Raw genomic sequence first — 25,513 nt, forward strand, 5'->3', positions numbered from 1 at the left:
ATTACACGCTAAGTTGCTTCAGTCCCGTCCGACTCTTTGTGATCCCATGGATTGCAGCCACCAGGCTCTTTTGTCCATAGATTCTCCAGGCAAGAATACTGGAGTGGGTTGCCATGCCCTCCTCCAGGGGATTCTCCTGATCCAAGGATAGAACCCTCGTCTCCTGCGGCTCCTGCACTGCAGGTGGATTCTTTACCACTGAGCCACCTGGGAAGTCCATTGAATTATGTATGTTGCTCTAAAAATAATGCACCATGGTATAAACTGTCTTGAAAAAGTGGGAGCATAATATACACATTGCTTTGCACCTTGCTTTGCTGTCTCAGAAGTTAGAGATCATGACACACCAACTGAGATCAATCTCCATGCTTCTCTACTATACTGTACCCCTCACAGAATTGTGTCATTAACACACCAGTCTCCCATAGATGGATACATAAGCTGTTTTCTCTTCTTTTGCTTTTAAAATAGCAAAAATAGGTATGAATAACATCCTTATTCATCCTTACACACATATGGGAATACGTTTGAAGGATAAATTCCTACAAGTAAAGTTACTAAGTCATGGGAATCCTTGATACATAATATTGAGCTGCTGTCTATTAAAGTTTTCTCAATGTATGAGAGTGAAAAAGGCTTGATTTAGAGCATTTATATTAGTGTCATTTAAAAAAGAATCTTTTGTTATGGTAATACTAAATACAATATCCATATATTTGAAACTCAGTGTTTGTTCACAGACATTAGGAGGTAAGCTCATTTAGGAGATAAGCCAATTAGGACCGTCCTGGTCCCTAAGATTCCTATCGCATAAAAACATACGCATGTACAGCTATATATAACTCTTGAAATGAGTTGCAGTTGATATATTTTTAACAGAAAAATGTTAATTAAATATACATTAATATTTATTAGTGCTTTGGAGTCCATTCATTTTTTCCCCAGGGCTAAACATTTTGCCTGGTTTCTTAAAAATTTGCAGGTCCTTAGGCACTGCTCCCCAGTGCTTAACGGCTGTATCCTCGTAGTTAATTTGAAAAGCAAATTGCCTCAGTCCTTTCAGTAAAATTTTAAGAGCCATTTATTCTGTATTCTTTTCTTCCTTAATTAGTTTAATAAAGTTTCAGATATTTAGCTAATACTTCGCAGGAAGAGAAGTATTCCTAAATTCCCTAGTCCTAGAAAATAGTAGCCACACTAAATAGGTCAAGTCTGTATTGTTTAGGGAACAAGGAGACTTTTGTTGTTTTTTAGAGGAGTAATCCTTGTGAGAGTAGGGTTGTGGATACAGGTGAATAAATTGCGACCCAGGACAACTTCCATTCCTACCAGGATGTTGCTGTCAATTGTGTAACAATGAAGGCATTCTGTCTAAGGATTTAAGGCTCGAATAAGTTTTTCAAAGCCACACTTCGTTTTGTATTTCATCAGAGAGAGGTTTCTCTGGGTACTTCAAAAGATAATGATGTTTGAATAGCTCTTAGAAAGGTGCCAGAGTTTTCCTTAGAGATCCTCTCTACACTAGCTTTACTATTACTTAAAAATACGACTCTCACTCCGATTTCAATCAACGTTAAGTACTGGGTCATTACAGAATTCGGCGTACTTTCAAAGGCAGGCTGCCCGCTGTTAACGAGAACCCAAGGGGCGCATTTGGCAGCTTGGGCCGGCGTTTTCGTCACCGATCTCCACTTTGTCGCTTGCGTCCTTCGGAACCGCCCTCAGGACAAAGGGTGGTAGGTGGAGGTGGGGAAGGGTCCAGGCAAGGGCTGCTATTAAGAGGAGGCTATCTGTGTGGCCTCTTTTCAGGTTACTGGGTTTCAATGTCAAACCAGATTTTCTCCTGGTCTCCCGTGAACCTCCGGTCTGAGGTCACAGAGACGCCCGGGTGGCTCACAGGAGCCAGCAAGGAAGTTTTCCCAGGGTCAGGACTCAGGAATTTCACCCGCAGGAACCAACACCAAGGGGTAACAGAGACTCCAGCCTCACTGCACAGCCGGTACCGGGAAGAGGTTTGGCGGTGACGCTCCAGGCTACGCCTCTGCTGCCAGCCAATGACAAGCGGGGGGCCGCTTTGGGGCCTGCGCTCATTGGGTCGTGCTGGCTCCGCCCCAGGGTGAAGCAACGCTACCGGCCGGTTAATAAAGTCCCAGCTACTGAAGGGTAGGGTTCGGCTCTTGTGCACTGGTTCCCCCTGCGTACCTTTACCTCCCATTCACCTGATTCTTCTGTCTTTTTCAAGTCCTGACGCATCAGTTTCATAGTTTTATCTTCCTCGCTCTTTTACTCTTTCCTTTCTTCGCAGCTCAGCATGCAGGAAAAAGAAGCCTCCCCACACGGATTCTTGCCTAGGTTCCAGCATTTCGCCACGCAGGCCATCCACGTGGGCCAAGAACCGGAGCAATGGACCTCCCAGGCTGTAGTGCCCCCCATCTCGCTGTCCACCACGTTCAAGCAAGGGGCTCCTGGCCAGCACTCGGTGAGCTGGGTCTGTCTGGGGCGGTCCAGTGTTGGGCGCCCCAACACTGGGCGCCCCAAAGAGAGATGGCTTATAAATTAACAAGCACGCAAGTAATTTGTAAGGTGTAATTTGTGTATTATCACGAAGAATGTTTACTGTAAGGATGATGCCTGTAAACCTCCTTGTAGTAAAGCTTTGTGTTGGATGGTTCAGGGATCATATTTCTTTTGATAAGCAGGACTAGAGGGAACAGTTTGTCTAACTTGCTGTATAGATTTGGACTGATATTCATGTGATTAGGGCAGATTTGCAGGTCAAAATTATCATAACTTCCTTGAGTTACCGTAAGCAACAAAAATTATAAAGATATAGTAAGAAGTCAATGTAAAAAACTAAGTCATAATTCACTTGGAATCAAGATCCTTCCCAATAGCTTTTAATTCCCAATATTATTCCAATCGTTATTAATAGATATTGACTACTGCTTGTATGCCAGATATCAGTACATACGTACATTATATCATATGTATTACATATATTACCTCAGATAATCCTTACAGCAATTCTATCCTGAACTGAGTTCTCATTTCTCTCGTGAAAAACCTGAGGTTTAGGGATGTTAAGCATCTATTGCAAAGGCCATTGTAATGGAGCTGGGATTCATTCTTGCTCTAGAGCACCACCCACTCTTGGGTTTTAATCCACACTGTGCTGTACTAACAGTTATGTTAGCAACAATCTAACCCATTGCATCAGTGTGTCTTAGTGATTAAGAGCATAAATCATGTAGTCAGATGCCCTGGGTTTGAATTCTAACAGCACCTCTTCTGAGCTGGGCAATCTTGAGGAAGTAATTTAACTTATCCTGTGTAAATAAATGTTTTAATAATAGTACCTGCCATGTAAGTTGTTCATATGTAAGTTAAGCTATATGGTATGATACATTATAATTGCTTAGTAGTTTCACAGTGTTCACATGTACATTTTTTCCATTTGATCCTTAACAACCAGATTAGAGTGCAGGACAGGTATATTTTTTGATAGAAAAGGAACCTACTTGGAGTCATAGATGAGACAGCTCTCTGTGTTAATCATATAGCTTTTTCTTTTTCGGTAGAGTACTTGATGAATCTTGTAGTATTTAAAAGTTGCTGAGGTCCAAAAGAAATTACCGTTGGTCCTTGAACAATAGGGGTGTGAACTGTGTGGGTCCACATATATGTTTTTTTTTTTCAATTGTAACTACTACAGTGCTGCACAACCTGTGGTTGGTTGAATCTGGGGATGCAGAGCACAGATATGTAGGAACCTCAGATATGGAGGGCAGACTGTAAGTTGTACATGGATTTTCCACTGAGCAGAAGGTTGGCACCCTAACTCAAGAGTTGTTCAGTGTCAAATGTAACTAAATAAACTTTGTAGATCTAAAACCTTGGTTGTATCAATATTTCAAACACCTCTTTAGTGTGTTATATAAGTTGAGGAAATTCTTTTAGACATGGCCCTTTGTTTTGTGAGGTGGAGTTCTAAGGATGTTTCTACAACTGGTTTAGGATACTTGGAGCTATTGTAACTTGTAATCAACATGTGTACACCATCTGTCTTTCAAGTTCCTTCCCAGTGTAAGCCTTCATGAAAGTGTAGCTGCCCAAGCTTTAATATTTAATGCAAAAGTTAATAATTTAGCTATGATATTAATAATTAAATGTTTTCAGAGAGTCAACCAGGTGATAAAATCCACAAACTCCTCTTTTTTTTTTTTTTTCCACCATGCTGTGCTGCTTGTGGGATCTTATTAATAGTTCCCCAACCAGGGACCAAACCTGTACCCCCTGCAGTGGAGGCAGGGAGTCCTAACCACTGAAACACCAGGGAAGTCCCCCTAACTCCTCTTACTGTCTTTAATATATCAGTTAAGAGCACTAAAGAGAACTCAAGGAACTGAAATGAGAAGCATCTAATTCTTCAGTTCCGTTTGGAAAACCATCAAATGAGTGATAGTGTGGGAATTTTTGCTTCTTTTCTCTCCACAAAGTTAAATCTCTGCCATGAATATTTAGGAAGATGTGGGCTACCTTTCCATGGCAGTAGCCACATGATTCCAAACAGTTTTTTTGCATCTGGAGTACAGCTGCAGGTCCTATCAAGGAGGCGATGGTGGAGAGTGATGAGGATATCCTGGAGCCCTATAAAATATGTCTACTCCGTTTCTCAAAAACATGGCAACAAAACTTAAATAAACTACAGATTATATATATATATATTTATATGTATAAAGCATATACATTTATGTAATATATGTGTTTTTGTTGGGAAGATCCTCAGGAGGAGAGTATGGCAAACCACTTCCGTATTTTTGCGTGGAAAATCCCTGTGGACAGAGGAGCCTGGCGGGCTACAGTCCATAGGATCACGAAGGGTCGGGCATGACTGAAGTGACTTAGCACGCATGCGTGCACATGTGTGTGTAACTAGTCCTGGGAGCTCCTGAATCAGAACCAGGTGTAAAAAGTGGTTATGTTTTGTCATGTGCTGTATGAAGCAGGAGGAGAAAAGTATGTATAGGATTTTTAGTCAGTGTTTAAATCCTGGTTTTGAATTCTGGCTCTGACATACCTGGGAACATTTGGCTTTAGTTTCTTCAGAGCAGGTTGTGAGGATTAAGCAAAATGACTGGATGTAGACAGAGACTGACAAATACTATATGATATCACTTACATGTGAAAGCTAAAAAATAAAAGTAACTAGTCACTATAGCAACAACAAGAAAAAAACCATACTCACAGATATAGAGAACCTCGTGGTTACCAGTGGGGAGAAGGAAAGGGGAGGGGGAAGTTAGGGCAGTTGATTAAGAGGTTAAATATTACAATATGAAATAAATAAGCTATAAGAATACATAGTACCAACATGGGGAATATAGTCAATATTTTATAATGACTATAAATGGAATATAACCTTTAAAAATTGTGAGTCACTATGTTGTACACCTGAAACAAGGTAATATTATACATCAACTATACCTCAATAAAAATATATCAAATAAAATGACTGGGTGACTTCAGCTAGTATAGTACCATATGTGTAAAAGGAATATAATGCAAATTTTTAAAAAGGATTGTGTAGAGCTGTTTTGCTGAGAATGACTCCCTTTTCTGAGTCACTTTTGTAGAACTAAGACCTGAGCTTCAGGCATTTGTAAGCATATCTTCCTGCTGGATGCTAAACAGAACTTGCATCACTTATTTTTTAGGAAATGACATGCAGGTTAGAAATAGGTTTACTTTGTTGATTCAGGTGACTCCTGTTTCCTAACACCCCTAGATTAATGGGTAGAGATGAGTCTAACATAATAATAATGCTAATAATAAAAACATTTATCCCAGTGGTTAGCACATGCCAGGCATCATGCAAAGAAGTTATACATTATCTCATTTTATCTTCATGTCAATTTTATGAACTAGATACCTGTATTTTTTTCCCATTTTACAGGTCTAAAGATTGATTCTTGAAAATATTAAGTAACTTATCTATTGGCCTATAGCTCCTAAGTGGCAGACCCAGAATTCTAATCCAGTTTGGCTGACATAATACTCATTCTTGTGACTAACGGCAAGACACGTCATAGATAAACAACAGAAACTCGTTATGGTGGGATGCCCCTGTAGTTGTGGAGATGTCCGTGTTAAGACTCTGATAATAAATTTAAATCTCTTAGGGTGAACTCTGACCTCTTTCCTTCAGGGTTTTGAGTATAGCCGTTCTGGAAATCCCACCCGGAATTGCTTGGAAAAAGCAGTGGCGGCACTGGATGGGGCTAAGTACAGTAAGTGATTTTTGTTTCAAAGTTTGTAAAATCTAGAATTCATTCTTACTTTTATAGAGAAAATCATAGAGGCACGGAATGTAGAATTGGAAAGAAATAAGGAAATCAGCTAGTTCAAAACTTATTTTTCTAAGACATTGAATTATTTGCCCAAGGTTGCACAGTGGACTTCATATGTATATGTGTAGGTATAAAGTGAAAGTAAATCTGAATAGAGGCAAAATGGCAGAATGTGTCACTTAGTATTCATGTAAATTCACTCTTCACCTGGAGCTGGCAATATAAATAGATACAGATTAACCAAGTTTTATAACACCATGCATGAGAACATAAACTTTTTAATGCTCTGGTCCATTCACCTGCCATTGTGTTGGTTTTTTTTTTTTTTTTAAGCAGAGGGCTACTTTTTCAATATAAAAATCTCTTACAAGTTAATGAGAAGGCAACAAATATAGATATTAACACAGGATTTGAATAGTCATTCCATAGGAAAAAAAGTATGAATGGCTTTTAAAATTATGAGAAATTCATGAGTAAATTCTAGGGAATCTCATGTCAGCTGCTACTGGGGCCCGAGAATAGGACCAAGGGACATTTGCAATAGCCAGGTGTCCTTGATACTGTGCTTTCAGAGATTACGAATTAACTCCTCAGATCTAGTATTCTTTCAGTGAATAGAATGAATGGCTATTATATCATCTTTGTATTTTTTATACAAATGATACTAAATGAGGGCAGAATAATGAGTTAGAAAATAAGAGTCTTAGGAGTTTTCTCATAGCAAGAGTGTAGAAACATTAACATGAGTTGTTGGGGTTTCTTTTTTTTAGATGAGAGAATGTTTTAAACACCAAATTTCTGAAATTTAATACTGTATGGGGAACATTTCCCACAGAGGGTATAAAAGCTGAGGGTTCATATGCTAGACACTTTACAGGTGGGCTGCAGAAAATATGGTTGTTTTGAATTGGATTTCAAGGTTAGCTTTCTATATAAATTTGTGGTTGGACTTTGAATCTGCCTAGTAGAAAATTGCAATGCCAACCTCAACATTTCTGAGAAAATTTTGAAATAATTACATTTTTCAAGTTACTTGGATATCCCATCTATCAGTCACAGGTGATTTTTTATCATAAAGGTGATATATTGATATTTTGCAGGATGTTTTCCTTTACAGGGTCTAATGTACAATGCCACTTTTTTTTTATAGTTCAGTTTCACTATTTTTGTTCAATATGTGATTCCAGATCACGTATGTTTAGAAGAGAATCCACATTAAAACATTTTTTAAATAAAATTTAAATTTATCAGACACATCTCAGGTATGATTTTGAATTTTGTTAAAATGTTTGCTCAATTGAATATCATATAGTTAATGGATGAATCATAAAGAAATTTGAAATTTCTTTAGAGTTGAATATTTTTAAAATATAATATAATTGGCAATTGATCTTTTGACTCAGAATTTTGTAAACAATTATTTCTTTGAAGCTTTTCAGAGAGATGTTGCTATAACCAAAGCAGAATTAAGTATTTTTTGTTTTTGAAATAGAAAGGATTTTGTAATGGTAATACCATTACAATCAGGGGATTTCTGATGACTCAGTAGTGATGGTTGTCCTTTAGTCAGCAGAGAGAGGGATTTAAAGTAATGCAAATAAATACTGTAGGTGTTTTTTAACCTTTGGGTCTGGCATTTTGGCTTACTCTAGCTTGGTTTTTATTTTAGGTTTGGCTTTTGCTTCAGGTTTAGCAGCCACTGTGACCATTACCCATCTCTTAAAAGCAGGAGACCAAATTATTTGTATGGATGATGTGTATGGAGGTAGGTGACCTCTCTCATTCACACTGTTTCAGCTGTTATTTTAAAGACAATAAAATGGGTCCTGAATTATATTAACATTGCTACTTGGATTATTGATTATCTTTTCAAAATATGAACACCTCCATGCTGCTCCACACTTGATAAAGGAGGAGCAGAAACACCTGGGGGTCTAAGCTCTAGAACTGCTTAAAGACTGATTGTTTAGTAACAATTTTATTTAAGCTGCTGCATGCATGCTCAGTCACTAAATTATGTCCAACTCTTTACAATCCCATGGACTGTAGCCCGCCAGGTTCCTCTGTCCATGGATTCTCCAGGCAATAATACTGGAGTGGGTTGCCATTTTTTCCTCCAGAGAATCTTCCTTATCCAGAGATCAAACCCACATCTTTTGTATCTCCTGCATAGGCAGGTGGATTCTTACTGCTGCGCCACCTGGCAATCCCATTTAAGCTGCTGGGATGAACCTATTTGAGGCATACTCTGCTCTAGAGAAGATGGTATTTAGGGAGATAGTGTTCTACTATAATTTAAAATTTTTTCTTGCAGTGAAAATGTCTATAGTCCAGGTCATTTTCAAAGGCCTTAATTTTACCCAACTCTTAACCACCATGCCCCCTGATTTTTTTTTAGGGACTCTTTTGAAAACCCATTGAAAGCTATGGACCTTTTTCTCCAAAAAACGTGCTTAAGACTATACTCAACATATATCATTGTAATTTTAAGATCAAAGGGCCTACTCTTTGTAGCCTATCTGTGGATACAAATTTAAGAACTTTTATTCCAAATTGTTTAAATGCTAGTTATAAAAAGTGGGAAGTTAAGGGAAACTAGTTGCCCTTATCTTTAAGTAAGACTGATATTTGTGTTCAAAACAGCAGCAAAAAAAAAAAATTTTTTTTTTTAATGTACTTCAGTTCAGTTCAGTTGAGTCGCTCAGTTGAGTCCAGCTCTTTGCGACCCCATGAATCGCAGCACGCGAGGCCTCCCTGTCCATCACCAACTCCTGGAGTTTACTCAAACTCATGTCCATCGAGTCAGTGATGCCATCCAGCCATCTCATCCTCTGTCGTCCCCTTCTCCTGCCCACAATCCCTCCCAGGATCAGGGTCTTTTCCAATGAGTCAACTCTTCGCATGAGGTGGCCAAAGTACTGGAGTTTCAGCTTTAGCATCAGTCCTTCCAGTGAACACCCAGGACTGATCTCCTTTAGAATGGAGGGGTTGGATCTCCTTGCAGTCCAAGGGACTCTCAAGAGTCTTCTCCAACACCACAGTTCAAAAGCATCAATTCTTTGGCACTCAGCTTTCTTCACAGTCCAACTCTCACATCCATACATGACTACTGGAAAAACCATAGTCTTGACTAGAGGGACCTTTGTTGGCAAAGTAATGTCTCTGCTTTTGAATATGCTATCTAGGTTGGTCATCTTTCCTTCCAAGGAGTAAGCATCTTTTAATTTCATGGCTGCAGTCACCATCTGCAGTGATTTTGGAGCCCCAGAAAATAAAGTCTGACACTGTTTCCACTCTTTCCCCATCTATTTCCCATGAAGTGATGGGATCAGATGCCATGATCTTCGTTTCCTGAATGTTGAGGTTTAAGCCAACTTTTTCACTCTCCTCTTTCACTTTCTTCAAGAGGCTTTTTAGTTCCTCTTCACTTTCTGCCTTAAGGGTGGTGTCATCTGCGTATCTGAGATTGCTGATATTTCTCCCGGCAATCTTGATTCCAGCTTGTGCTTCTTCCAGCCCAGCGTTTCTCATGATATACTCTGCATATATGTACATATGTATTCCAAGTGCTTCCAGATAATTAAAAGATCACTTCTAGAATATTATCACTTTGTCTATCTCCTGTTTGAACAAGTTAAATCTGTAAGTTCTTTGAAGGAAGAGATTTACTCTTAATAATCATTTTATCCCTCTCAGAAATTTGTAAAAAGCTTTATATTTTATCATAGTTCCCTGTGATAATTTGATGAATTGAAATTACAAAGAAAAGAGAAAGAAAAACAAAAAAGAAAAAAGAAAAAACAAACATTTAGATGCTATTATAATACAGTATTATAGCCTCTTGATAAACCTAGGTACAAAATCTTGAAAATTGCTGTTGATTTTTTTTTTTTAAGAATTCTTTCAATTATTTTTCAATGTTTTCATTACCTAGGGTCAGTCTACCAAAGGTCTAGTGAGTCTTTGATGACAAAGTTCTTTTTCCTTTTTTGGTTCACTGTCAATAGTGGTTAACTTTTCTTTAATTTTGCATGTATAAACCTTAAATCCAGACCAGTGTTTATAAAATTAACTATTCTCAAGTGAATGACTTATCTTCTTTCACTATAAAACTCTAGTTGTTTGGTTTACATGATCTCATTTTTCTGTTAAGGCTTTCAGAACCACATAACAAAAAGATTGAGCAAGTACAAAGGATAATAACTAGTTCTTTTCTATTACCGAAGTATAATCAGTCTGAAAATTTACTTTGAACATTTCATTGACTTTGGTTCATTTATTTTAGATTTAAATACTAGAAAGGAATTGTTAGAAAAATATATTGGTGTTTTAGGGAGCATGCCACTTTATGTTTGAAGAGTAGAGACTGCTAAGAAACATTTTCTGCTTCATGCCTCTTGGTGTGGGTATCAAGTGTGTTTTATTTGACTCTTATACTTTCAGTTTACAATTTAAGCCCTATATTCTTTAGTATGGCTTAAAGCCCTATATTCTTTAGGTGGTTCAGTGGTGAAGAATCCACCTGCCAGTGCAGAAGATGCAGGTTCGATCCCCGGGTCAGGAAGATCCACTAGAGGAGAATGGTAACCCACTCCAATATTCTTGCCTAGAAAATCCCATGAGCCTAGGAGCCTGGAGAGCTGTAGTCCCTGGGGTCGCATGGACCCACCTGAGCAACTGAGTACATTCTTTAGCATACAAGAAGGTTCAAATAAAGTAGACTTGCTTTTGGTTGTTTCTTTATTGGTGATTGACACTTCCTCATATTTTTAAAGTGTTTATACTTTTGAGGAATGAATATTTCCGAATACAATGTTCTTTTTCATTTTATCTGATTTTCTTCTGCCTCAGGTACAAACAGGTACTTCAGGCAGGTGGCAACTGAATTTGGATTAAAGATTTCTTTTGTTGATTGTTCCAAAACCAAATTGCTAGAGGCAGCTATTACACCAGAAACCAAGGTAACTCAGTTTTCAGTTTGTCTGTTTTTCCTTGTGATTTTTAAATTTTCATCATTTCTGTTTACTTGAGGGCATAACTTAAATCTGAATAACCAATTTTCCTGGAAGCCATTAGAAGACATCAAGATTAGGATAGGGTCTGACTTCTGTTGGATACTGTAGCCTAATGATTAGGTATATGCATTTGGTAGTAGGATTCAAATTATAATTCTATATCATAGTTGGTGTATTATCATGGGCAAATTATTTAATCAAAGTCTTATTTCTTTCACTTACTAAATAAGGGTAATTTTATCTGCTTTATTAAAAGGTAGTTGGGCGAATTAAATGAGATAAGGCATATGCTGTGCTTAGTTGCTCAGTTGTGTCCAGCTGTTTGTGACCCCATGGACTGTAGCCCACCAGGATCCTTTGCCCATGGGGTTCTCCAGGCAAGAATACTGGAGTGGGTTGCCATGCCCTCCTCCAGAGATAATAAGGCATATGAAATCTTTATTATGGTACCCAATACATGATGACAGTTAAAAAATTTGTTAGCAGAAGCAGACGATTCTTAACTGCATTACCAAGCTAGTATTGGTAACAGAAGTCATCACAGAGTTTAGATTGCAGAAAGGAACCTTGTAAAATCCCAAATCCTAATAGGCATAGCATTAAGGGTTCTGAAGGATACTTCAGCAAAATAACAGAAGCACAGAAGGACCACAAGCAATCCTTAGCTTCCTTCCTGGGAAGGCTTGTATGCCACTGGAAAGTGTTTTGTGCTGGAATGAATGGCATATGTGATATTCTTTCTTGGAACCTCATTGAAATTCTGCATGGGGAAAAGAAGGACCAGCGTCTTTTATAAGTATTAGCCTTTTCCAACTTTTTGCTAATGATTAAAAGGTTTGTACTCAAGATTTTGCTGTGAATTCATTGCTGTGAATGCTAAAAAAGAGAAAACTTTTTCTCATAAAATTACTTTGAAGATTAACTCCAGGGTGCTCTTTGAGTGATTAAGGTTTGTTTTCAAAGGAACTTATTTTTTTTTTCTTCCTTGGGAGAAAAGATATTAAAATAGATGGTCTGAGTCTTTCTAAGGGAGGAAAGCAAATTGTGTGTATATTAATTCTTGTCAGCAGAGCTTTATGTAGTGGTTCCTTACCAACTTGAATTAATACATTTCCCCCCTGATATATCTGCCTCCTCACTTAGAGTAGATTTTTAAAGTCTAGGTTAAATCTACTTTGTATTTATTTACTTATTTTTATTTTAATTACTTTTAAAAATTATGAATGGGAATGATAAATTCTTACCCAGGAATAAATTTTTATAGGTTCTAAAATAATTATGCTCTTATAGAATATGCATTATTTTAACTACCCTATCTTTTCTAAGGTAAAACTCTAAAATAGGATGAGTGTTAAGCCAGATCACTTGCTCATTTATATAGGCAATGAAGAAAGAATCATTAACCCTTTTTAAAAGAAAACTGTAGATACTGTCAGGCTTCCCTGGTGGCTCAGACGGTAAAGAATCCAGCTGCAATGCGGGAGACCTGAGTTCAATCCCTGGATTGGGAAGATTCCCTCGAGGAGGGCATGGCAACCCACTCCAGTATTCTTGCCTGGAGAATTCCCATGGACAGAGGAGCCTGGCGGCTACAGTCCTTGGGGTCGCCAAGTGTTGGACACGACTGAGCAACGAAGCAAAGCAAAGCACGGTAGATAATGTCAATCAAAATAGTAGCAGCTTGTTTAACAAGTAGAATTCTGTTCTTTGGCCTTTTAGTAACTATCAAATATACATGATGCGGGGATTGTGCCAGGTTTTGGAATAGACAGATACCATCTCTTAAGTGAGCTCTGGCCGGGTTTTATGTTCTGTATGAGTCACTTCTCTTCCTCACTCCAAAACCCAGGCTCTTCTTCAGGTTCTGGGGACTTATTTTGTAGTTTCTAGTGCATCTGACATTATTTAAGTTACTAGTCATAATATTTTTGGCATCAAATAGTTCTCTTTACTGAAAATTCCAGAATGTCATCTTACACAATCTTTTGTTTATCTTTGAGAGCAAAATTCCCAGACTTTGGAGTATGTCTTTGGAAATCATCCTCTTTTTAATGGAAAATAATTATAGTGATTAACTTGAGTGCTCTTCTGCTTATATGTACATTATCTCATTTGATCCTTATGACTACCGTATAAAGTAAATGATATCAATCTTATAGTATAGATGCAAAATTGGGAGAACATAGAGGGTTAGTTACTTAGCTGTGATGACCTCTCAGAAATTGATGGGGCTAGGATTCAGATTCAGACCTTTAAACTTCATTCTCCATGGTCTTCCCATGTAGCCTCCTAGATGGTTACAGTGCATGAGATATATGTTTGTGCAGCGTATTTTTACAAACTGTTGTCATTTTCTAAATTGTTTTAGCTTGTTTGGATTGAAACCCCCACAAACCCTAGCTTGAAGATGATTGACATTGAAGCTTGTGCACATACGGTCCATAAACATGGAGACATCATTTTGGTCGTGGATAACACTTTTATGTCAGCATATTTCCAGGTAAATGAAAGTAATATTTTTGGCATAATTGGTAGACTACACAGGTACTTGTAATTAGGAGAGGAAGGACATGTTTACATTAAATTACCTGAAACCTAATCACAATTATTGATTAGACAAAGAATTGAAATTGGATCTTTCCTACCATTAGTTAATATTTTTTCAACCCTAGGCTAGTATATTGTATGGAACTTTGTGTTTTTTAAATATTATCTTCGTTAAAGCTTTTAGGTTCTCTGTAAACTCTCTGAAGACCTGCCCTTATTATATGATTGTATATGTCAGTGCCTTACACATAGTAGGGACTTCAATGTTTATGTGTTAGTTCTAAGCCAGTTTTGTGTGTATATATATACATACATGTCATTATAAGTCCTGCAGATGTCCATCATATACTGAAATGTCATTGAGTATAGCTTTTCTTTTCCTTTTATTTGCAAGGCTAGCCAGGTAAAATACATGCTATTTCTCCATTTCCCTTCCTTCTTTCTAGTTTGTCTTCTCTTTGTGTTTCATAGACCATTCCTTCTGTATCTTTACCTGACTTGTATCATAAATTCCTATTCTATGTATCACCTTGTATCTGTGCAGCTCCTTTATCGTTCTCTTTTTAAACTCTTTTCCTGCTTATCCCTTTTCATACATCTCTTCCCAACTCAAACCCTCCCATCCATCCTCAATCCCTTTCTTTTTTCCCCTGTACTTTTTCCTTTCTGTTTTGCTCCTTTTGGTAGATCATCTTGGGAATCTTTCTATAATTGCCTAGTTGTCTGCCATTTCCCCACATGTTCTACCTCTTTCCCTGAGTAACTTAACTGTTTCCTTTCCTTATTAGGAATTACCATCTCCCTGCTCTTTACTTTCTGTCTGTGCCTTGTGGTCATTCTTATTGCACTTCCTGTAGTTCACCTGTATTCTGTAGAGTTCCTAAAAGCCCAGCTCATTTTCTTCAGCTCTTCAATTAGGCTGATGTTCACAAGCTCAACAGTTTACATTCCCTTCTTCTGTTATCGGTCCCTGAAGTTGGCCCAGGTTGCTGCCTCCATGTGAGGGACTGACTCCCTGGAAGTTTGCACAAAGCTGTTTTCACCTTAGTCTGTTTTATTCAGAAGGCACTACTGTGTTTTATCTTTCTTTCCTGAAACACATTTCCTGGTTACATTGTATTCAGATGGTTTCTGTGCCATCTATCTTTGGCTTGTGATACAACTTCTGCTGACTCTTCTCTCAAGTAAAGCAGTCTATTTCCAAGTAAAAATCTCCTGGCATCATCTATTTATCCCAGGTGATTTTCACTCTGGGTGTTTTTATACCTGCTCTTTACTCCATCTACCACTTGGAGTAGGGCAGTTAATACAGCAGAGGATTGCTCTGGCTGAGTCATCATAAGTCCTGTATATTCTCAAAGAGATTGTATGAATTGTTTTAGCTTGAGCCTGCCCAGGTTACTCATCAGGCCTGGCCCCTTTTCTCATATTACTGTCAGTAAAATAGGTCCAGTTTTTCTACTTTTCTGAAGCCCACATCATATTCCATTTGCCAGGAACTGCACTTTTCAATCTGGATTCATTCCAGTTGAATTAATCAGAATCACATTGTCCCTAGGCAACCACATGCATTGGTTCCACAAAGCAAATCTTCTGAAAAGATCCTCTCTTTGTTTTACCCTCAGGAAAACTGGGTATGTTCTTTCTTTTCCTGCCTTTTATCTTCTTGATCTTCTGCAAGTCTCACAAAAGGCAAAAATACCAGCATAAAGTTTCAGAGTAGAATCCCTGGATTCTGGCGGTAGTCTGAGTTCTGACTCTACCAGTTTTTAAAATCTGAGTGATCAGTTTTATTTGTCTCAGTTCCTTTTCCTTGTCTGTACAATTAGAGTCATAAACATACTGATTTTACTGAGTTGAAGTATTTTTGAACACTGCTTCACTAAGTTATGTGAAATATTTAACATGATTTTTGGAGCCTCATGAGATCCATAGATGTTAGTTACAGGCTTTTATTTTTCATTTTGACCATAGGGTTTACAGAATGTTAGCACTGGAACAGTCTTCACACATTGTCTAATTTGACCCATCACTTTGGAGATGAGTAAACACATATGTACAGAGTGCTTTGAGCAATACTTTACTTAAAATGTCCTATTTTTGAGAATTTAAGTGAAAAGTCCCCCAGCCTCCAGGTGGTGAGGTTAAACGCACACACATACACACACCTACATATACACACACTTTATTTTAAAGAAATTTGAAATGAAAAGATGTTGATATTATATTGTTTAGTGAATAAGTTGGTTATTAATTTTCACTGTGAACAAAGACGTCTAAGACTAAAGAACTACTTTGCGGGAAAATTGAGTGAGGGAAACCAATCTAAACGCATTTCTGTACAAGTGATTTTACACTTGACAAAACTAGAATAATAAAAGAGTAATTAAGACTCAAGATCATGATAAATAAAATGAATAGCCACAGCATACACTGTAAGGTTTTAATGATTAAAAACCTAAGCAAATTAGTTTTACATTTACTTGACATAACAATTGCTAAGTGTTTCTGTCAGCCATTCTGTGTATTTACTGAGTCATAAAATGCCAGCATGTCTTCTGTAGGTAATAAATTTAGGGGTTAGTCAGCAATTGCTCTAAAGAAACAAGTTCAGAAGGCCTGTTGACCTGAGTTATCTGCTGTTTCCAGAAAATGTCTGCCTTTGGATTGAATAATGAATCCAATACTTTTGTAGTTTTATTTGATGTGAGGGAAGAAAGGGAAAGATGATATCAAGAGAAAGGTAAATAGAGGTCCTAGAAAATTTTAAGATGTATGTATTTTTGAAAAATTAAAATATGGGTGGAATTTACAATAGTAAATAGATAAGTAATGCAGGATATTTTGAAGTGATTTCCCATTTAAAATAAAAGCCTTTTTTTATTCCTTTTAGCGGCCTTTGTCTCTGGGAGCTGATATTTGTATGTATTCAGCAACAAAATACATGAATGGTAAGACATGCATAGTCTACACTTCATTCTTTTCCATGGATAGATGATAATAGCATAGGCTTTATCCTTTTATCCTTTTTCTTCTACTATTATACAGATTTTCTCTGACACAGGTAGAAAGTTAGAGAATCATCCTTTGATTAAATATAGGACTTCATTTATAGCAGACAAAACTATGCTCATGATACATCAGCAAAGGATTAAAATTTACTGTAAAAGATTTTATCCTGCTGACAGCTTACAAAGAAACACTTATATTTTATAGGATTTTAATTTTATTGTTTTAGATATAGCCTTTGCTACTATCAAATTGAGTAAAGTGTATTTAAACTTATTCTATAAGGCTTTTTCTCAGAGATTTTTTTCAAGTGAAAGTCTAATTTTAGAAATTATAAGCTGAGGAATAATGTTTATATATTGTTTTTAAACTTAAAGCTTTTTGGTTTTGTTTTTAGGCCACAGTGATGTTGTAATGGGCTTAGTGTCGCTCAATTCTGAGAGCCTTCATAATAGGCTCCGTTTCTTGCAAAATTGTAAGTATTAAAAAGCCTGAATTTCCCCTTGTGCTCTCAAAGTGACTACATTTGATATTGTATTTCCACTAAGTGTTGTGAAGTGATAGCATTCCACTAATTTACAAAGAAATGGGGAATAGAAGGGAAATCCTGATTTTTTTAGAGGAAAGAAAAATTGGGTTATAAAAATACTATTTATTATAGCATAATAGAGCAACATTTTGAATGATGGCTTTCTTATACTATACCTTTTATATCTGGAATGATATGTAATTTTAAATGGCACTTAGGATATATAAACTTGTATTTTTCAACAGATATCTAAATATCTGTTTTCTGTTTAGATTGTTTACTATCTCAGGTGTCCATAAGGGTTTATTGAAAAATACTCGATTTTAACCAATGTGATTTGACAGAGATCAGTATAATTAGGAATAATAATCCCCTTCTAGGGAATAAATATTAGAGCAACAAAAGGGGGCACTGAGGAAGGAAACCAGAATTTTTTGTGTGCTAAATTCCTTTCATTTGTAAAAAGAAGGAATAAGGCATATATCCTGGAGGCCTGGGAAACCACTGGCTGCCCTAGACAGAAGCTATATATAAGTAGAATTTTGGTAGAACACCCAGGAATAATAGAAGCTGAACTGCTATTTTTTTCTGTGTGTTTTAATACTCTTTCAAAGAAATACAAGATTAAGCTATGTGCAGTGTGTCCTTTTATTAAAATCATGGAAATCACTATTGATGCTCATATTTGAAAAATTTATGTGATTATGTTTGTACTTCATTTTTAGGATATTCATTTCCCTTCTCATTTTAAAGCCCATTTCTCTAAGCTTGTTTTATGCCTCATTCTCATGCTTCTTATTTGATATATTAATTTTTCCTACTAAAACTCAAATATTGAGCTTTGTTGTTAGCTTCTCACAGTCACTATGATGAAAAAGAGTGGTGAGAGGCTTTTCTAGGTCTGTCTTCACCTTCAAACTGACGCAAGACATACTCGTTTTGCAGCTCTTGGAGCGGTTCCATCTCCTATTGACTGTTACCTCTGCAATCGAGGTCTGAAGACTCTACAAGTCCGCATGGAGAAGCATTTTGAAAATGGAATGGCAGTTGCTCAGTTTTTGGAGTCGAATCCTCAGGTGGAAAAGGTTATTTATCCTGGTATGTTAATCTGCTTTCTAAGCACATGTGGTTACTCTAGGATTTTACATGTTATCCCTTGCATTCTGTTTATGTAACATTTGTAAGTTAGGTGCTTTCATGTTTTTTTTTTTGTTTTGTTTTCCACTTATCATTGAGTGCTGCTGTACGTGGGTCTGATGGTAAAGAAGGTAGATGTGCTCTTTAGCCTAGAGTTGTCTAATAGTCTAGTGGATGCTTGAACTCTGCTTGAAGAGTTAGACCCAACTTAGTGATTGAACAACAACATTCCAGGATTACAACCTTGTACTTTCCAGTTGATTTGCTTATAATCTTATCAGTCTGCTGTTCTGCACTAGCTCTTTTATCTGATATACATTGAGACTTCATACTTACCAAGTTAAAACTTGATACCAAAATTCCCCTGAAATTCTCTTACCTTTTTTGGAATTCCTTCACTTCTCACAAATCTATAAGTGCTGATGTGAATTAGCAGACTTACATGTTACTCTTTGAATTTAATTTACCAGACTTCTATATTGTGATGGTCATAAGTAAATAGCTATTTTAAACCCTTTTGAGGTGTGCATTCATAGAGTCTTGGGTGTAAAGGAGAATTATGCTTGATCCGTGCCTTTAAGGCATTTAGGTAAGCCAAGGCAGAAATACAAATGAGACTGTGTGTGTGTGAAGTCGCTCAGCCGTGTCCGACTCTTTGGACCCCATGGACTGTAGCCTACCAGGCTCCTCTGTCCATGGGATTTTCCAAGCAATAGTACTGGAGTGGATTGCCATTTCCTTCTCCAGGGGATCTTCCTGACCCAGGGATCGAACTCAGGTCTCCTGCATTGTAGACAGATGCTTTACCGTCTAAGCCACCAGGGAATGTACACTAGGTAAAGAGCTGTTGACTGGTGTGTATTTTGAATGGAGAGAGGGAGAAAAGTTTTGGACTGTGCCCTGAGGAAATAGGTTAGCATTTGTTAAAAGGGCCTGGACAAGGCAATTCAGATTTCTTCAATAAATGTTTATCAATTGCAAACCATGGGCCAGGCTTTGTACTGGGATCTGGGATTCAATTGTTAACAAAAGAAGTAGCTTTCTCTTCATGGAGTTAGCCTGATGCATAAGATAGATATTAAGCCAGAAATTACAGAGGATATAATTAACAGAGGGCAGGGGGCAGTGAGCGGGAGAATGTTCCAGGCTAAAAGGATAGCATGTGGAAAAGTCCCAAGATAAAAGAAGAGTACAGTGCCACTGGTGTAAAGAAAGCTGGCATGGCTAGAATGAGGAGAGACTAGAAAAGATAGGTCAAAATGATGGCAGTTTGGTTTTCCCTTGTGGCTCAGCTGGTAAAGAATCTGCCTGCAATGCAGGAGACCTGGGTTCGATCCCTGGGTTGGGAAGATCCCCTGGAGAAGGGAAAGGCTACCGACTCCAGTATTCTGGCTTGCAGATGGAGTTGCAAAGAGCTGGACATGACTGGACATTTTCACTAGACAGATAGGGGCCAGAACAAGAGGTCAGATGTAAACATGGCATACAGCCTGTTATTAGCCTTATTTGCAGTTGACTTAAACGAAGTGATTTTTTGTTGTTGTTGTCCTGAAATTACATGTTTGACTCTGAAATAAGACATTCATTATACTTTATGACTACAGGGCTGCCTTCTCATCCTCAATATGAGCTGGCCAAGCGTCAGTGCACAGGTTGCCCCGGGATGATCACCTTTTATATCAAGGGCTCTCTTCAACATGCTGAAACTTTCCTCAAGAACCTAAAGGTAGCTTTACAAAGTCATTTTTCAATTCATAGACATTAAGGCCTTCTTGTAGCGTTATGATCTTCATTATTTCTCACTTCCACCCAACTCAGATTAATGTGTTTGTATCTGCAGGTCACACCCACAAACCTCTTTGTCATGAAATGCATTGGGTTAGAAAATCACCTGAAGCAAGAGTGATGTGATAGCAGATAGAACATGTTCATTTTCTTAACTCTGCAGAGGCTTTCATCCATTTGAGAGAGACAGAATGTTCTAAGCCATTTGTTTTTAGATTTATAGTGAACTAACTGCCTTTTCAAATGAAATATTATGAAAAACCTCAGTACTGTGTCAATGCACTGCTGAAAAACTGTATGGGAATCCAGCCTAGGAATGACTTCCCGAACCCTGTGCCTCTCAGGCTGTGTCTGCCTGGAGTGAGGGAAAGGCGGCCTTTGTCTAAAGTTCAGAGGTAGGAGTCTCTCCAGAGCCCTGGGGGAGAGGCCTGTGTAACTCCATGCTTTGGGCTTACTTTGAGCGCATGCAGTCATGTATTTAAGACTCTGAGTTTTAAATGCTACAAATCTAAAGAAAAGAAAAGGATGCTGCCAGATTAGTCAAAGTCTTCCTGGTTCTAAAATTTGTCCACTTCTAAAATCAGAAATATAGTAGCGTACATTTAATTGCATACAGTCGTGAAAGTAACTTTTAACATGTTTGTAAAATTCTGCAACACACAGTAACACCAAATGCAACTGCTGAGTTTTTTTCCCTTCTACTCCAGGATGGGGTTAAATGGATATATTTATTTGATAAATGGTACATATTAATGAGTAAGTTTGTATAACTTAATAGATATTAAGAAATTTTTATATAAAGGGTAACCACAAAGCTGGGTCTCAAATATAATAATTCTGAGGTTTGAGAGCTCATGTTAAGGTTTACTTTTGTAAGAGGTCAAATGAGGAAGGTATAGGAGATTCACTTTCATCAACTTTTAATGTTTTAAAAGTTAACACACAGTGTGTCTAATTGGTGAGATCAATTGTTAATGGCCTCATCGTGATGGATTTTATTTTCATTTTTTTCTCCAAGTTTTTATCCAGTTTGTAGTTTTTGTAATAATTATTTTATAGTAATTATTCATAATTGCCACAATTTTCCATCTCGCATTGCAGGGTCATTGTATTAAAAACATTTATTTTTAGGATTTTTTTTTAGTATTTTTATTTTTTAGTGGACAAACTATATATATATATATATATATTTATTTATTTATTTATTTATTTATTTATTTTTTGCCATAGTTATTTACTCTGGCTGAGAGCTTGGGAGGATATGAAAGTCTTGCTGAGCTTCCGTAAGTATATTTCTGTTTTTCTCAGTATTTTAAATTTGATTTCAGCTGTAATGATTGTTTGAGAAAGGAGTAGGATAAAATCAGTGATTGTTCAAGTTATTTAGCAATAAGGGCAGCATGGCATTGTCCAGTTGGAATGGACTCTTAACTCAAGAGAATGGAGACCCTGTTAAAAATCTACTGGGATCAATAAGCTGTGTTTTCCCAAGTTTTGTTTTTTTCTCTGTTTGCCTAAAGAAGATTTCAGCAGTGGTTCTCTGACCTCTGAACCAGGGCTACTTATTCTACCCGATTCTGTCCTAGAAGGGAGGTTGAAGACTGAACTGGAAGGGCTGATTTCAAAGCTTCCAGAGAATGTATTTCTGATAAAATACCTCCACATTCTTATTTGTCAGAGGAGAGCCCTACTAGTTGCCATCAGGTCCATTTATTTTCTTTTCTCTGGGGTAAAAGGTAAACCCCCAAATCTAACTTAGTATTCCCGGCCCTTCACTATCTAACCTAGCTAATTCATCTAATTTTATCAAAGCACCAGAGGATATTAGAAAACCTAATATCAGGGAGTCCAGCAACTTATATTACAGACAAAGAAACAAAGATTCAGAAAGTTTTGCTGATTGATCAAATGTCACACAGAAATATGTTAGCAACTTCACTCTTGAGGGTTTGCATCAAAAACAGTGAGCAGGGAGGTAAGTTTCTATGACCATATATTATAATTATTACAGGGATAAATCAATATCATTTGCTATTAATTTTCAGCTGTATTAGATGCATGGTATAGTTCTATGTTTTAATTTTCATAAACATTTCTGAAATAACTATGTGTTGAGGAATATCAGGGATTAAGAATGTAGGCACGTTTCCTGTCCTGTTATAGTAGTTTACAGTTCATGGGGAGAGTTAGGTAATTTCATAATCTTAAAAAGATGATGCCCAAATAATGATTCAAACAATTAAGATAAGACAGAGACGTTTTTGTTAGTCTTTCAGGAAGATGCCTGCTAGTAAGTCTGGATGCACAAGAGGGCACACTCAGCATATGAAATTGGTTATTTTTCGTAGTAATACAGTGTATATTAGTTTAAGACTCTCTTAAAAGTAGACCTCACCTGACTTATTTAGGGATTTGGTTTAAAGTTGCTCGGCCATCGGGCACTCCAGCTAGGCTGTAACCCCAATGCCAGTGGAAGAATAAATTTAGGTCAGAGCTTGTCTGTTCTGTCCTCCTCATTTCGAGTCTCCCAACAATGCCACAACCAGCGCAGCATTGCAATCAGCGAGAGAGAAGCAGAGCCAATGGGTACTGGGTCGGTCTCTCAGCCTGACAACATGTGTTAGCTCAGTGGCCTTAGAAAACTCACTTATCCACTCTCCATTTCGGTTTCCTTGGTTGTAAAGTGTCGATAACACCGTACCAGATGAGGAAATTGACTTGAGGACTGGTAACTTACAAGTCCAACACAGCCAGTATGTGGAGGGGCTGAGATTCAGGTACCCAAGTCTTTTGCTCCCAGAGGCCTGCGTTCTTGTTTCTGAGTATTCACTCTCTTTCAGGGAATTAAAAACCTAAAAAGGAAGAAATTTTTAAGGAGGACATTTGCGTGTAAAACTTCCTTAGTGATAGAAGAGGATATTCATTTACTGTGAGCATCACTTCATTAGAGTCATAAAAGAGGTTATTCATTTAATATTCATTTACTAAGATTTTCTTTCCATGGGCCTGAAGTGGGTAGGAGAAAGTAGTTCCTTCTCCTGGATGTGGGAAGGGAGGGTTGGGTGTGGGGGCAGTGTACTCAAGTGCTCAGTAAGACTGTAAGCCTTTCCTCCACGAAGCCTCAGCCCACAGAGATTCAGCCTCCACTGAATTCCAGCAACCCTTGTTGTCCATACTTGTTTAACATTCACCGTAGACTGTTCTGTGAATTGTCATAGTCTTTAGCTTCTGCCTTGCTACCTAGAGTAAAAATAATCTTTCCTTCTTGGTTTCCCAGCTTTTTTAGTGGCTGACCCATACTAGGTGCTCCACCCTTACACAGGTCGATGTTGACAGTGAGTTATTAGATGGTTTTAAACATCCTCCGAGGCCTCTTTGTCATGAATTGTGAGTTGAAATTAATTCCTAGTGCTTAGTGATTGCTGCTAGCAATCCTAGGTTGTCTTTTCCCTGGTCTGCCTCAGAAGGTCCAATTCTGGACTGATCCTTTGATCCACACAGAATTAATTCTGACCAACTGTTGGTCCAAGAGGCCTCTTATAAGTGCAGCTGAATGGTAATGGGGTGTTGACTTCTGACCAAGGCCTCATTCAGGTAGGTGTTAAACTTTACACACTGAAAGCAATGTCTTTCCCTCCTGTATGTGAGCACTTGACTGGCACTTTCAGTTTCTGATTAAGTATACCTCACTGATGGTATAAAAACAGCAAAAGATAGTGGTTTTCATTTAAAAGCATGACTAGAAAAGATAATTTTCACAATTCCTTAATCTTTTGTTTACAAAACATTGCAGGTGTATGTATGAAGGATTTGATATTTAGAATAGAAAAAATTTGAAAATAAGTGCAATTTATGAGATAGAAACAAGCCTTCACTGCTACAATATAGTGATCAGAAATTTGCTCACTCTTTCTTCCAGGGCAATCATGACCCACGCATCAGTGCCTAAGAGCGACAGAGAAGTCCTTGGCATTAGTGACACACTTATTCGACTCTCAGTGGGCCTAGAGGATAAACAAGACTTACTGGATGATCTAGATCAAGCTTTGAAGGCGGCTGTAAGTTTTGTTTTAGTATATGTGTGTGCATGCGTGTGTGTGCTTAATCTTGAGGGTGAGGGGGAAGTCACTATGTTTATAGGGTGGCCTCACTGTTCTCTGTAAAGGTTTTTTTCTTCTTTTATTACAATAGCATGTATAAATGTGCAGAGAACTCAGCCCAAAGTGCAGATTTAAAAGAAGGTAGTCGTCAGAAAAGAATTCTTGGAGGAGGTGAAGTCTTTGCCTGAAGGTTTAATAACATATTTTTCTTGTGTACCATTAATACAGCACTCTCCAAATGCAAGTTCCAACTAGCATCCCAGAACTGCTATTGGTGACTGCTTCCTGAGACGATCAAATCTGAATAATTGAATGGACCATTAATGAGCCTCCACAGAATTTTCAAATGAAAATTTTAAGGCACCTCGTTACCTTTCACAGCTGTAATCTTCCTGGGATCGTCCCTGTTAAAAAATTTCCTCTTCCCCTTATTGTAACTGACAGGTCAATTCTGTTCAGATCTTTTTATTAATTTTGATATACATGTGCCTCTGAAGGAGGTGAGATTTGTGATGCTATTGGGGATTATATTCTTTTTTTCAAGTTTAAGATTTATATTGATTATGTTTACAATATAATGGTAATTCATTTTTGATGTTTTATGAAGAATTTAAATTATTGAATAAATGTTCTTAAGTCAAGTGTGATTTTTGTATTGTTGAAAATAGCACTCAAAGCAATGGTTTACACTTAATTATCATAAGCCAAAAATCATATATCTGAAAAGTCTGTGAAATTCTACTGATTTAAGGTTGTACTTACTATTTTTTTAAGAATAAATCTAATTACCACATGTATCCCATTGTGATATTTCTGTATTATATGACATTAAATTATATTCCTGGGCCCTTTTAATTTCCAACTCTTAGAGATCTCAGCCACTGAATTTATAAGTTTAATTGTGTAACAATCATGCTCAAATCTTAGTGTTAGCAGATTAGTTATAAAAAATTGGTATACGACAGGTCAAAAGCCATGTTTATAGAGAAATATTACCCTTTTCTGAAAATTTTATCTGAAACAGTTAATTTGTTGAGGCTAAAA

General features: G+C 37.4%; 1 protein-coding gene across 1 annotated transcript; it reads left to right on the top strand.

Annotated features, from left to right (window-relative positions):
- Positions 1 to 1,728: 1,728 nt before the first annotated feature.
- CTH (cystathionine gamma-lyase) lies at positions 1,729 to 25,266 on the top strand. Its single transcript, XM_069566166.1, has 13 exons — positions 1,729 to 2,163; positions 2,306 to 2,479; positions 6,206 to 6,287; positions 8,017 to 8,112; positions 11,199 to 11,308; positions 13,731 to 13,862; positions 16,803 to 16,860; positions 17,316 to 17,393; positions 18,393 to 18,545; positions 20,189 to 20,310; positions 21,600 to 21,652; positions 24,289 to 24,427; positions 24,698 to 25,266. The coding sequence occupies exons 2-13, from the start codon at positions 2,312 to 2,314 to the stop codon at positions 24,722 to 24,724; spliced, it is 1,218 nt and encodes a 405-aa protein (XP_069422267.1). The 5' UTR covers positions 1,729 to 2,163; positions 2,306 to 2,311; the 3' UTR covers positions 24,725 to 25,266.
- The last annotated feature ends 247 nt before the right edge of the window (positions 25,267 to 25,513 follow it).

Source organism: Ovis canadensis, chromosome 1 (genome assembly GCF_042477335.2).
Source record: "Ovis canadensis isolate MfBH-ARS-UI-01 breed Bighorn chromosome 1, ARS-UI_OviCan_v2, whole genome shotgun sequence".
Lineage (NCBI taxonomy): Eukaryota > Metazoa > Chordata > Mammalia > Artiodactyla > Bovidae > Ovis > Ovis canadensis.

Coding starts and splice junctions, on each gene's coding strand:
- CTH (XM_069566166.1), top strand. CDS start 2,312: ATGCAGGAAAAAGAAGCCTCCCCACACGGATTCTTGCCTAGGTTCCAG. Junction 8,113..11,198: donor TATGGATGATGTGTATGGAG/GTAGGTGACCTC, acceptor CTTCTGCCTCAG/GTACAAACAGGTACTTCAGG. Junction 24,428..24,697: donor ATCAAGCTTTGAAGGCGGCT/GTAAGTTTTGTT, acceptor CCATTAATACAG/CACTCTCCAAATGCAAGTTC.